The sequence below is a fragment of the Mobula hypostoma genome, chromosome 15 (genome assembly GCF_963921235.1).
Source record: "Mobula hypostoma chromosome 15, sMobHyp1.1, whole genome shotgun sequence".
Lineage (NCBI taxonomy): Eukaryota > Metazoa > Chordata > Chondrichthyes > Myliobatiformes > Myliobatidae > Mobula > Mobula hypostoma.
The window spans coordinates 47,455,150-47,470,511 of NC_086111.1; the positions used below are offsets into that span (position 1 = coordinate 47,455,150).

The window sequence follows — 15,362 nt, forward strand, 5'->3', positions numbered from 1 at the left end:
GCAACGAAAACTAAATTGCGTAATGGACTGGACATAAGGAACCTCCTTCGAGTATCGCTGTCTCCCATCACCCCTCGATGGGACCGCCTTGTTGCAGGAAAACAAGTATTCAGCACAGAGCTCCCACTGATTCAGGGATATTGGTGCGTTGCAATGATTTTATATATTCATATGTGGAAAATATGCACTGTGTGTTTAATATCCAAATGTTACTTAAAATCTTATGATGCTATTGACTTATAAGTGGCTTATATAACCACATAACAATTACAGCACGGAAACCGGCCATCTCTGCCCTTCTAGTCCATGCCGAACGCTACTCTCACCTAGTCCCACCGACCTGCACTCAGCCCACAACCCTCCATTCCTTTCCTGTCCATATACCTATCCAATTTTTCTTTAAATGATAATATCGAACCTGCCTCTACCACTTCTACTGGAAGTTCGTTCAACACTTTCTTCAAGCTCCCCTGTCGTCCCCTGATAATTGACTTTTCACTATATTCATGCGAGGAAAATATGCGCTGTGTGTTTAATATTAAATTCGTTAGAGAAACCCTTTTAGAAATGAAATTGAGTGTATTAGCCACTTATCACCTATATTCCGGTCATGATTAACACCCCCCACCCCCGGAACAGAATCGCCAAGAAGGATTTGCAGGGAAAAAAATCAGCACGTACGCGCATGCGCACTGGTGCCCACGCAAGGCTTCATGGTCATTGTAGTCTGTCTCGGGATAAACACAACGTATTTGACTGCTACTCTTGTGCATTGGCAACCCTACCCACCCCCCCACCCCCCGGGTCGACCGGTCTGCAAGAATATTGTCAATATTAAACCAGTCCACAGTACGAGAAAGGTTGGGGACCCCTGCCCTAAAGAAGCTCCTTTCTTTTGAAGAGAGGTTATAAATTTTCTATAGTCAGCACATACTTTGATATCAGGTCATGCCATCAACTGCATTGATTATGAATTGTATCATAATTCTACAAGTACATTCTGTGAGCTGCTTTACTGAGTGTCGGTAAACTTACTATGGATTGCATCTGAAATAAAATAGAAAATGCTGGAAGCATTCCACAAGTCTATGGTTAGAGAAACAGATTATTGGGATTATGAACTTGCATCTAATGAAGATTCATAAACCTGAAATATTAACTCTGTTCTAGCATCAGCAGGATCTCGTGTGTTTACATTAACTGTTTCCTTTTCTATTATTTATTTTTTTGCATGATTTCAGTTGTCGAGCATTCTATTTTTTGCTTTAAACTTTTTTCTGTGCAAGTCCTTAGTGGCCCATGTTTTGGCAATAGTACATGGCTTTTACAGTTTGAGCAAGATATCTGTGATGCCCAAACTTTTGACTGGTTATGGGTCCCCAGTTCGTACCACTGCACCATCAGCAATTAGGCCTTAGCTGACAAGGTCCTTAGTTCGAAAATGTTCTCTACCCCTGAACCTCCTCTTACTCTTACTCTTCCTCTTCCGCTTCGAGAGTCTTCCATCAAAATATATCTATCCTTCCTTATATTACCTGGTATCAAATTGAGAAAAGCCTTAGAATCAAATGGCTATATATTGTACAACTCCTTACTGTTTGATAGTTGATGTACTTACCTCCTTTCCTTACTGTTTTAACAGTGTAGTCTGCATTGTACCATTACTGAAAAAATGTTAAATGATAACTGTGGTCAAACCAAGTGAAAACCTGCTTAGCTATTTGCTTAATTGATACCTGTATTCCTGCTTTACTATTCAGCTTTGCAAAATTTCAGTATTCTGTTTACAATGTCATGGATGGGGGTAATGGCAAAAAAAACGTGGAGTCAAAATAGTTCTATGTAAACAATGTTTGAACTGTAAATATGAATATGGGACACAATTGGATGCAGAGGCTGCAGAATGAGTGGGAAGGCTGATCAGGAAGTAACACTGACGTTGGTTAACCCAGAAATTACCTAGGAGTTCAAGTTGGTCATCACAGAGAACTTTCATTTGAAGAAGCTGCGGCCTCTGAAGACAGAATCACATACAGGAGAGAAAATGGAGGAGAGGAGGGGGTTGAACTCAGTGGCACAGGATGAGCCAAAGATTTGGTTCAGCTAAGTAGGTCAGAGTTAGAGATCAGCTTCAGCATTCTACCTTGTTCAATTTCCTTTGTAACTCGATCAGAAGCTGTGACAGGAATTAGAATCATCAAGTCATAGATTCATACAACATGAAAACAGAACATTCAGCCTAACTCAGCCAAACTTCCATATTAATCCCATCTCCCAGCGCTTGATCTATAGACTTCTGTGCCTCACCCATTCAAGTTCTCACCTATACGCTTCTTAAATCCTGTCAATGACCCAACGTCACCTGCTTCTCATGTATTTCATTCTAGACAGTTGCACTTTCTGAGTGAAGAAGCTCCAGCTCATGTGCCCCTTACTAGATGAACTCTAGATTTATCTAACTGATATTGTGATACGTTACCCTTCCTTTACCCCTCATAATTTATATACTCAATCATGCCCTGGCTTCTTGTAGCTGAACTGCTCCATCCCAGATAACTGGGATTAGATAGATTAAATTAGGTGACAGGATGCCATCACAGAAAGGAAGGTCACTTGAGGAAGGTTGTGGGCATTCCTAAAAACCAAAGCAAAGCTACTTGAATTCTGGATCAGGACACTGCCATTGGGGAGTATTTTGTCCTGTGCTCTCTCACCATCTCACAGTGAAATGATGTGATGTGTTTGGCAATGAATTCAAGATTACTTCCCAGTCTCGAGTTATACTGAGCCATATGATAGTTGTACTCATTGCATATACTAAAGTGTGAAAAGGTCTCACTTACATCCAGGTTTTATTTGGCTGTCAACAAGCCATGGCAAATTAATCTTCACTCATCTCAGGAACGATGGATAATTGTAAAGGCAGAGAATTTGTGAAACTATTTCCTGATAGGTACCAATTCATCCGAGTGACCCATCCTCGTATCACTGTGTTTTCTGTGCGAATGCCAAATCCTACTCTCATCTCCAGCTGGGTCTGAATCACAAACAGTATGTCAGCAGGCCATGAATTTAACATTTGACGTTCAATGTGTCCTCACCACATTTACACCATAAAAGTATTCTGGCAGTTTAGGAATCAAAACTTGTCTCTTGGCAGCGACTCTTGCTTTAGAGCAGGTGCAGTACTGGACAGATCTATTGATGTCATCAGATCCAAATTTAATTTCCTGTACATGAGATAAACAGCACAATAAAATTACATTGTGCCACTTAAGTGTTCACTTCAAAGCAGCTCTGGACTCGATACCCCACGTGGGGTACTGCCTACTTCAGGTGGAAAGCAAGCTGTGAGAAGTCGATCGTGATTAGGTGCAAATGGGTTGAGCGCTTCCAGTATGGACTCTCAATTTTTCCATTGCTTAATCTGTACTCTTAAGGGAGGGGGGCTGGAGGTCATTCATGCAATAAACCAAGAAATCATTAATTTATTGATAGTGAAAGAACATCGCTGTGTCCCTTCTGAGGTATCCTCCAAGGTGTTAATCCTCTTGTGAGAGATTCCTATCTCGAGCCTTTCCATAGACATAATTTACAGTAGTCAGCACCTGAAGCTCATCTACTGCGATCTGACTGAGAAGGGCAAGTTGCTACCAATAATTGCCTCCCTCCCCAATTATTTGATGGTGGTAAAAACAGATGGAAGAGATTCTGATTCACAGTTCTTGCATGTATTAAGTACGGTTGTGCTCTCTAGACATTGGAGCTCTCTTCCAGGTGTTATAGCCCTGTAAAGGTTCTGTCACTTGCAAAGTGGGAATGAAGAAAATAATTCTTAAACATTTACATAAAGTTTAACTCAATTTGGCTTTTTTACACTGCAATTTAAAATTTCTAACTGAGAACAGATGGCAGAGAAATCCAGGGGAAACAGATTTAGAGAATGAAAGACAAAAACCAGCATGAACTAGGCATCTGAACTAAAAACAGCAAATATTGAAGAGAGCCAGCATCTATGGATACAGAAACAGAGACTGATATTGAACTGATATTGATCAAAAGTTCTCAACCTGAAATATTAGTTTTTTTTCACTCCACAGATGCTGCATGAACTGCTGAATCTTTCCAACATTTTCAGTTTTTACATACAGGGACTTGGAGGTAGTTCCAAGTCTGTAATTCTGCAGTTGGTTAATCTCATTCTAAATATTGGGTCATTTGCCCTCACTGGGTAAATCCCCAACAGAAACAGATCCAACGCAAGTCTGGAAAGTACTGAGCAAGACTCCCACTTTGGACCCCAGGCTGAGACCAACAGCAGACTTTGGACATGCCAGGATTCCTCTGCAAAATGCTGTGGAATCTACTTCTGATCTTACTCCATTTATAAATCTATATTCATTTGTATGGGGATTTCTGATCTGGAGATTAGCAAATAAAACTGATTTCTTTTATTTAGATTTATTTAATACTTCAGTTATTTCTTGCTATTTATTTATGTTTAAGTAGACAATCTAATAGTTTTTAAATACCTCTGAATATCGGGGCCTACAAGGGTAAGGCCCCAGTACCATGCCATCTTTGGCCAAGTCACTGCCATGGCCTCAGGCATTGTCGACCATTGGCACCCGGAATAGGTACAGTCAGCCGTGACTCGTGAGTGGCGAGCTACATCCAACCTGACTTAGCACACTGAGTCTTTCGCATTCTGAAAAATAAAGGAAAAATAGCAGCATGAACATTTTTTTAAATTCTAGAAATCTCATGTTAGACTCATTAAGCAGTAGAATATTCCATTAGATTTTAGCTTTACGGAGGTAGGCATTGTTGAATGCTGAAACAGTGTTAAATATGTAATGATTTTACTTCCTTCTATGTGGTTCTGAATTTTTTTCTGGCTTTTGTTTCATTAGATATTTATGGACAATTGGTAAGAATGTTTGGAAAAGATGGAAGAAAAGGTTCTTTGTTCTGGTGCAGGTAAATAAAAATTAATACTCTCAAGTGTATTTGACCTGAGTCCTTTAAATGCATGAATTAATGAGGCAGAATGTATAAAAATTAATACCTAATATGTTTGTTATTAATTGCCAATTTCTTTTTAATATTTCCATTCATTTGCTTTTGTTAAAAATGCCATGTGACCAACCGCTGTGATAGTATATAGCAAGCACACATGGATTTGTCAATACTAGGCTATTATCTAGGAGCTGCCTGCAAGGTGATCTCCCAGGTTATTACAAGAACTTGGAACTGATTTTTTTGCTGTCACAAAGGGAGGAAAGTGAGAAAATAAGTAATAAAAATCACAAAGACATTGCAATGGCATGACTAGTGGAGTCATTGTCTCACAGCTCCCTCAGACAAAGTTCAATCCGGACCTTCATTGTTGTGTGTGAGTCATTTGCATGTTCTCCCTGTCATTGTGTGGATTTCCTCCAGGATCTGGTTTCCTCCTGTTTCCCAAAGATATGTGGGTTAACAAGCTATTTGGTCTCTGTAAACAATCCTTAATGTAAATGGGTGATTGAATCTGGAGGGGATTGATGGGAGGTGGGTTATAAGGAAAATTAGTGAGGGAATGAGATCTCTCTGTGAGCTGGTATGAACTTGATAAGCAGAATACCTTCCTTTCTTAAGGAAACATAGGAACGTGGCTAGAAGCAGGACATGTTATGTAATTAAATTGTGCTGACTGAACTGTACTGAACAGCTACAGGCAAGGAAGAAGAAAGGTTCAGGAAGCTGTTAATCCACAATATAAAGTGGAAGGAATTTCAAAATGTAAACAATATCAATTTTTTTTTAATAGTGCATTAACGGTATATTGCAAGTGACTGGACAGTGAAAACGGAAAGGTAGAAGAAATATACAGGCAAATATAATGCTCATGTAGGCTGAATTATAAATGAGAAATCAGTAAAGCTTTGTATGGTTGAACTGCAAATATGACCCACATAAGATTGCTTGGGTTGGCCATGAACTCTAGTTCCTGATGATAAATAGTGCGACTGCCTCACCCACACTTTTATTATGAGCAAAGTAATATGGCATGGTTAGAGCTTGTAGCCCTAGAATGAGTTTTTGGACAACGTTGTATCATTAATGGAAAACTGCAAGGAATCTGCTGGGCTTATTACAAAGGTTTTCCCAAACCATTCTTGGACTAGTCAGTATCTACATAAAACAGTTTTCATGCAAAGTTTTATCAATTCATTTCCCCTTCAACATCTGGTGTTTTAGGAAAGTGCCCAATTAACTAATTTGACCTGAAACAGGTGGTGTATTTCACACTCAGTTTCATTATCTTGACCTTGACAGTATAAATAATCAGACAGCAAGCTTGCCTTGGCTGTTATGCCACATTTATTTGCAAAGGCTCACAGGCATTATTCTCAAAACGTGATTATTTGTCCAGGATGCCTGGAATTTAAGTAATTTAAGGTGAGATATGCTCCTGTGCCAGCAGTGACGTTCCTCATGTTGCTGAACATGAGGGAGTTCTGTGTACAGAGGGGATTGGAGCTGTGTGTATGTGTGTCAGCTCCATTCAGCGGGCATTTTGACCTTACCATCTGCTTCATGGGTATCATCTGAGGCCCATTAATGTTAGCACATTGCACACACAGAGCCGCTCACTTATCCCCGAATGGCCAGAGATCAGGCAACTCCATTATGGAATACAAATTAAAGCGTATGGAGGGAATCATGAGGGATGGTCATGGATGATTTTGCATTGCTTGTGCTGATTTCTAACACAAGGATGCTCCTGTTGACTGAATAAACAAAACTTGTAAATTTTTACCAGTATCTTGAAGGAATATTAATTCTGCTTGTCAAATGTTGATAGATGCAGAATCAGCAGTTTATACTATTGATACGTAGAATTGTGATGGAGTTCTAATTATGTCACAGGATCCTGACTTGCAGAGGACTAACTGAGGGATGACTGCATGCCATCCATATGTCCAGTAGATGGGCCTGGACAACGAAGATCAAGGCCCCAATTTTAAGAATGGCCATACAGTATGTTCAAAGTATTACAATATATTAAAATCTACCATGCCATCCTGCTGCCAGACAAGATAAAAATTAGCTTTATAAAGCTGGACTTCTTAAAATTGTCTGGTAATGTAATGAAACTAAAATGGTTGATTCTAAAAGTCATCTATTGGAATCAGTCAGAAATTTACATTGAATACATCCTTTATGTGGCTTTTGTTCCAAATCTTAAACTCTCCCCTCAAATCAGGTGGTCTGAAGGAAAGTCTGACACACACAAATACAAATCAAAACTAGCTTATCTCATACATCACTGTCTATTCCCACTGAAATATGGAAAAGAATTACATTGTATTAAACAACATCTTTAAAAGAATTCTTTGGTTTTCAGGAAATTGTTTCCTATCGACTTCAAATTACAAATCATGACAAATTGTTTAGATTTCTTAAAGCACTTCTTATTTTAATGTCTGTACCAAATTGTCAATTTCAGAACATGTATGGTTACAAAGCAAAACTTTTATTTTAATTTAGATTGCATGAACTTTTGATTTCCACATCATAGTATTTTTCCACCAAAAGCTGAATATCATTTTTTGATTGCCCTACCAACTCTGAGAGTTCCATAAGCTGGAATGTACAACTCGACTCAAAGACACCAGCATAAAGGATATTTAATTCGAAAATTGCCCCTGAAATTGTAGCAGTGTCTTGGATGCATTACATTCAGTGGCCATTTTATTAGATGCTTCCTGAACCTAATAAAGTGGCCAGTGAGGATATATTCATGTTCTTCTGCTACTATAACCCATATAATTCAAGGTTAGACGTGTTGTGCATTCAGAGATGCTCTTCTGCACACCACGGTTATAACAAGTGGTTATTTGAGTTACTGTCACCTTCCTGTCAGCTTGAACCAGTCTGGCCATTCTCCTCTGACCTCTCTCATTAACAAGGTGTTTTCGCCCACAGAAATGCTGCTTACTGGATGTTTTTTTTTGGTTTTCGCACCATTCTCTATAAACTGTAGACACTGTTGTATGTGAAAAACCAAGGGGATCAGCAGTTACTAAGATATTCAAACTACCTTATCTGGCACCAACAATCATTCCACAGTCAAAGTGACTTAAATCACATTTCTTCCCCATTCTGATATTTGATCTGAACAACAACAGAACCTATTGACCATATCTGCATGTTTTATGGATTGATTTGCTTCCAGATGATTGACTGATTAGATATTTGCATTAATTAGCAGGTGTACATCTTTATTTTATTTTTATTGAGGTACGGTGCAGAATAGGTCTTTCAGCCTTTGAGCTGTGCCATCAAGCTACACCCAATTTAGCTCTAGCCTAATCATGGGACAATTTACAATGATCCACTAACCTATCAATTGGTATATCTTTGGACTGTGGGAGGAAACCAGAGCACCAGGAGGAAACTCACACAGTCACATGCAGAACATACAAACTCCTTACAGATAGCATGTGACTTAAAAAGTGGCCACACCATGTATATTTGGCATCCCAGTAACCAACGATCCCTCTAATTTTTTTATTACTGCACAGACCAGCACTGCTTTGAGCAGGAAATTTTTTACATGGCCTGAAAATTACATGGCACTTTAGTTTTTTTTGTAATATGCATACTATGAATATTGACTAGTTGGTGTCGGCATTCAGCAGGCCGGCAGTTGATTGAAGAGCCACCGACTTCCATTCTGTGTTTATTCTTACAATTTGTGACAGTGTTGTAACTTGAAACACTGACAATGTAAATATGTTAAAGCTCTAAAATGGTTCAAGATAAAGGTTGTGGTATGTTTATTATTTAGAAAATTGATCAGAATCAGGTTTTAAATCAGCAAATACCATAAAATTTGTTGCTATGTGGCAGCAGTACATTGCAATACATAATAAAAAGTAGTGAGGTAGTGACAATTCAGAAATCTGGTGGCAGGGCGGAAGAAGCGATACCTGAATCATTGAGTTTGTACCTTCAGGCTCTTGTATCTCCTCCCTGCTGGTACCAATGAGAAGAAGTATGTCCTGGGTGAGGGGGTTCCTTATGATGAATGCCTCATTTTTGTTGCTTTGGCCCTTCAAGATTGCCTGGATGCTAGAGAGGCTAGTGCCCATGATGGAGCTGACAGCATTTACAACTTTCTGCAGCTTATTCCGATCCTGTATAGTGGACACCCCCCCCCCCCATACCAAATTGTAGATTATATTCATGAACATATAATTAATTACAGAGTATTTCTCTATTGTATTAACATAGATTTCAAAATTATGTTAGCATTATATAAAAGAGATTTCCAGCTGCGTGACAACAAAGGCTGTGTGCACAGGAACATTTCAGTTACTGTGTGGCTGTTCACCCTCACAGCTTCTAGGAACAGTACCAGTGACCACCTGGGCATGGATCTGACACTGGCATTTTGTGGAGGAAAGTGTATGGCAAGTCCTTAGAGTAACAAACCTGAGTAAGTCACACAAGTATCAGTATCATCTCCAAAGCATCGCACCCCTCTACTTTGTAATCAACTCACTTCAAACATTTACTTTGACTCTAGCCCTCCAGACTTTATCCCTCAAATGAAAGGCTGGCCAGTCAGCAAACCAATCTCCAGCCTTGGTAAACATCAGCTTATTGAGTAAATAGTTGACCATATCATGGCAAAGCAAACTCTGTCTCCGAGCATTCTTTCATTTCCCCTAATATCACAACTTTAAAAATCCCATCACTGTGTTTTTCTGATCCTTTGATCACTATGTACTTTCTTCTAAACTATTGCTTTCCCTATGCCCATATGATTCTTCTTAAAACCCATCTCATTAATCAGTCTTTTAATTATACTGCTGAATTGCTCCCTTTTTGATTCATTGTTCATCACCTTTGCATCTCTATGAAATACCTTAGACTGATTTCCTCTGTGTTGCCACTACTTTTAAATGCCACTTTGTTATTGCTACTGATGAGTCTGTTCAAACACCAGTATTTCAATGAAAAATGAAAAAAGTACCAGTTTTCTTCCCTTCCTGCTACCTTATACAATCACAGTAAACTGGTTTCTTTGTGTGATTGCAATCTGCAGAAACTGGGTCACTGATAATGAAAAAGCAAGGATTAAATAGCCTTGCAACGTGAATAGTGAGCAGTAGGTGGAAGCACTGATTAATACGATGAAAATAGCCTGTATGCTGTTTTCTCGACGAGTTTGTACAGTATGTTGCATTACCACGCTATGTACTACTTTAAAGGTATTGTAGATGCCATAGAGTCATAGACAACTGCAGCACAGAAACTGGCCATTCAACCCATCTAGACTGTGCTGAACCATTTAAAATGCCTACAGCCATCGACCTACACTTGGACCATAGCCCTGCATAACCCTCTCATCCATGTACCTTCCCAAACTTCTCTTAAACGTTGAAGTCAAACATTTCATCTTTCACCCTTAACCCTTGACCTCTAATTGTACTCTTACACAACCTCAGTGGAAAAAAGCCTAGTTATATTTATACCCCTCATAATTTTGTTTACCTCTTCCATATCTCAGCTCAATCTTCTGTTTTAGGGAATAAAGTTCTAACCTATTCAATCTTTCCTTATAACTCAGATCCTACAGTCCTAGTACCATCTTTGTAAATTTTCTCTGTAGTCTTTCAATCTTACTTACATCTTTCTTGTAGGTAGGTGAGCAAAACTGCATATAATACTCCAAATTAGGCCTCACCAATTCTAATAGAATTTCAACATAGCATCCCAACTCCTATACTCAGTACTTTGATCTTTGAAAGCCAATGTGCCAAAAGCTTTCTTTACAACCCTATCTACCTGTGACACCTGTATTCCCAGATCCCTTTGTTCTACCACACTACCCAGTGCCCTACCGCTCACCATGTAAGACTTGCCCTGCCTGGTTGATCCTCACACTTGTCTACATTAAATTCCATTTGCCATTTTTCAGCCCATTTTTCCAGTTGGTCCAGATCCTGCTGCAAGCCATGATAGCCTTTCTTGCTATCCACTACACCACCAATCTTGGTGTCATCCACAAACTTGCTGATCCAGTTAACCACATTATCATCCAAATCATTAATATAGATGACAAACAACAATGGACTCAGCAATGATCACTGCAGCTCTCCACTAATCACAGGCCTCCAGTCAGAGGGGCAACCATCTACAGTATTACAATCTCTGGCTCCTCCACAAAATCAATGTCTAATCCAATTCACTATCTCGTCTTGAATGCCAAGCGACTGAACCTTCTTGATCAACCTCCTATACGGAACCTTGCCACATGCCTTGCTGAATTCCATACGTCAGTCTCAATAAAGGATCAAAACAACAACGTTAACGATGAGTGTCAGGACAGAGCGGCGTGGAGGGAAATTGTCCACCAACTGGAAATTCCAGATGCGACTTAACGATGACGATGATGAAGTCCATGCAAACAGCATCCACTGCTTTGCCTTGCTGCTAACATCCTTGAAAATCTCTGTAAAATAGGTTAGACACGACCTACCACACATAAATCCATGTTGACTATCCATAATCAGTTCCTGTCTATCCAAATACTTATATATCCGGTCCCTTAGAATACTTCCAGTAACTTTCCCACTACTGATGTCAGGCTCATTGGCCTGGTTTATTCTTAGAGACTTTCTTAAACAGTGGAGTGTTATTTCCACTGTTTAATGTCATTTAATAATCACCAAAGAAAATAATCATCCTCTTGTCCCTCTTCAGTTTATTCACAAAGAAAGACATTAATTGCTTGTTAATTTTCTCAAATTATTTTATACAGATTCATCTTGTATTTTGTACAACTCTTGACACTGTCAAATAAAAATACACAAGTTCAATGTGAAACATCTATTGATCAAAAATGTTTTGCTTTGACTGAAATGAATTGGCACATGCTAATTAATCCCCAATTATCTAAAAGTTATGGTGGTCCTCAAAGTTGCATAGGCTGAGTTTATCCGCCTTAAAATAGCACCCTTGAAAAAAACTTCTATCATATTTTTATGTTATAAACTTATTCAAGTGTACTTGCTCTCTGGAAATAGTATCTGAGTGGAAGGCATTAGGCTGTAATGTCAACAAACTGATTTAACTGCAGACTGCAATTTGTTTTTGACAAGAGCCCTCTGGATTACAAGTATATTTTCAGCATGTTTCAGTGGAGGTTAGCAACACTTTCAGTTGCATTGTCTTCCTCACCGATACAAATGGTTCCTATTTTTGTTGATCTTTCAGAGTGTTGGGTGCTTTTATCACTCATTTTCTTATAAAATCAGGTTAATGAGGAAAATATTAGAATCGTGCTTATTCTGTTTTCCAGATGTGATTTCTCTGTTGCTTTAGTATCATTTAGTTTTAAGATATGGCCCTTGTGGCTATAGGGATCAGGGGGTATGGAGAGAAGGCAGGTACAGGGTTCTGAGTTGGATGATCAGCCATGATCGTACTGAATGGCGGTGCAGGCTCGAAGGGCCGAACGGCCTACTCCTGCACCTATTTTCTATGTTTCTATTCTGAGGACAATGTGTTATGATATTCACACATTAAAAATTTATCACTTTTGTATGCAATTTCATAGCTTATAGATGACTGACAGTTTTTAAGTAAGTGCATATTCCACACAACTTTTTGTTTTGCTGTCTAGTATTGGTATTAGTTTATTACTGCCACATGTACTGAGATAGTGTTAAAAGCTTGTCTTACATACTGTTCATACAGATCAAGTCAACACACAGCGTATTGAGGTTGAACATGGTAAAGCAATAACAATGCAAAATAAAATGCAAAAGCTAAAACAGAGAAGTGCAGTGCCAATAAACAATGAGATGCAAGATCATAACAAAATAGACTGTGAGGTGATTCTCTACATCCTTTTGGATTCCTGTGTCTTTTCACCATTTCAGCTGAGTATCCCTGATTCCATTTCAATAGAATGCTTACAGTAAGTACCACTTGTATCCACTTCACATCAGCTGAGGTTCCCTTACTATGATCAGCTCCAGTACATAATTGTTACTATCAATTGCTGTAATCACAATTCATTTTATGAATTGTTATTCCATGTCTGTTTTCAGTCCTTATCAAGCAAAACTTCAAATTTGTACCTCTCCCCTTCAGGCCGGGTGATTTGTGTGATGTCCTGGTATAAGCCGAAGGAAACTGATCGCTGGTAACTTGCATAAACTGTGACCTTTGACTGTGAGCATCTGCATACTGTTTGATTGTAGCAATTGCAGCAAGGTCAAATCTTATTATTGCATAGCAGCAATATATGTGGCTATATGCATTCTATTGGATTATTCTCAAGAATGGCATCATAGTTATGAGGGTATTGACTGACAGTAGAATATTCATTCTATAATTTAAAATCTATGTCCTTTGAACATTAACATGGTAAAAGTAGAATTTGCAATGTTATCCTAAAGTGAATATTTGGATAAGCCCTGTAAATATTGTGGCTGCTGAAGAAGGTCAAGGAGCGAATTGCTTCCTAACTCCTCAAACACTTTCCCCATCTAACCTGCACAGAAGAGAATGGGATGTTCTTGAATTACGTGGATTAATGCAATTCTGGCAGTATTCAACACCTAGCAAATCCAAGCAGACCACAAGTCTCAGTGGTTCAATTTAATATCAGAGAATGTATACAGTATACAACCTGAAATCCTTACTCTTCGCAGACATCCACGAAACAGAGAGAAAAAGAATGAATGACTGAAAAAGGTTTGAACCCCAAAGCCCGCCCTCCCCCATACGCAAGCAGCAGCAAGGCATCAACCCTCCCTCCTCCCCTCCCCCACTTGCTCCAGCAGAAAGTATCAACTCCCCCCCTCCACCACTCACCAAGCAATAACAAGCCCCCAAAGTCCATCAAAAGCTACTGTTCATTCCAACACCTTGACATCTCAATAGGCGCTCTCTCTCAGTATAGAGGGAGAGAGAGGATTCGCTCCTGCCACAGCGAGAGGGGAGGCCAACAACTCGCTGTTTCAATGTTACGGTCGCTTACATCGAGGTCCCCCAACTCGAGAATCAGCAAACTCTCTCTCACTATCTAGAGAGAGAGAGAGAGAATGATCGCTCGAGTGCTGAGGCCTCTGACAGCCACGCACACTGTCTTGATGTTTTGATCTCCCACGCTGCTTCAGTCAGCAACATCAGCAAGGAATTGGGTCGTCCATAGGGCCGCACCCCGAAGGCGCACGTCTTTCAAGCCACTCCTAGAGATAGCAAAGCACAAACCACTCAGCAGGTTCTGAAGAGAACTCACCATCCGTAACGAACATAGTTCGAGTGTAGCAGTAGATCATGAACTCTGACAGAACCCCAGCCACCTTGAAAGGGAATAAACAGACATGACAACAGAGATTTAAGCTGTTTCATGGATGAGCTCAAAGAAGTCACCCAGGTTGGCAAAAACCTCTGGTGCCATCTTTATCTCTTCCCACTCCTGCCAGACATACTCACAACCTAATCATTCACAGCCTCCACCACTGGGATGGCATGGCTGCAGCAGATACCCTCTACAATATCCACTGGAGAAAGTTATCAACATTTCTTCATCAGCATTTCTCATACCCACAACATACCAGCTGAATGTCAAGAGCAAAAGATTCATGGAAATTACAATGGTGTTCATTTGGTGTTACCCATAAGACCATAGCATATAAGAGCAGAAGCAGGCCATTCAGCCCATCAAGTCTGCTTGCCATTCACTCATGGGCTGATCTAATTCTTCCAGTCATCCCGACTCCCCTGCTTTCTCCCCATACCCTTTGATGCCCTGGCTAATCAAGAACCTATCTATCTCCACCTTAAATACACCAAATGACTTGGCCTCCACAGCCGCTCGTGGCAACAAATTCCACAGATTTACCACATTCTAACTAAAGTAATTTCTCCACATCTCTGTTCTAAATGGACGTCCTCCAATCCTGAAGTTGTGCCCTCTTGTCCTAGACTCCCCTACGATGGGAAATAACTTTGCCGTATCTAATCTGTTCAGGCCGTTTGACATTCGGAATATTTCTATGAGATCCCCCCTCATTCTCCTGAACTCCAGGGAATACAGCCCGGAGCTGTTGGACGTTCCTCATACGGTAACCCTTTCATTCCTGGAATCATTCTTGTGAATCTTCTCTGAACCCTCTCCAATGTCAGTATATCCTTTCTAAAATAAGGAGCTCAAAACTGCACACAATACTCGTGTGGTCTCACGGGTGCCTTATAGAGCCTCAACTTCACATCCCTGCTCTTATATTCTATACCTCTAGAAATGAATGCCAACATTGCATTCGCCTTCTTCACCACCGACTCAGCCT

General features: G+C 39.8%; 1 protein-coding gene across 9 annotated transcripts in view; it reads left to right on the forward strand.

Moving 5' to 3' along the window:
* cadpsa (Ca2+-dependent activator protein for secretion a) overlaps positions 1–15,362 on the forward strand; it is a 513,475-nt gene that overhangs the window by 328,471 nt on the left and 169,642 nt on the right. For all 9 annotated transcript variants that reach the window (XM_063067977.1, XM_063067980.1, XM_063067978.1 and 6 more), the window contains exon 9: positions 4,914–4,980. In XM_063067977.1, coding sequence (XP_062924047.1) covers positions 4,914–4,980 — 67 coding nt within the window. The remainder of the gene's footprint in view (positions 1–4,913; positions 4,981–15,362) is intronic.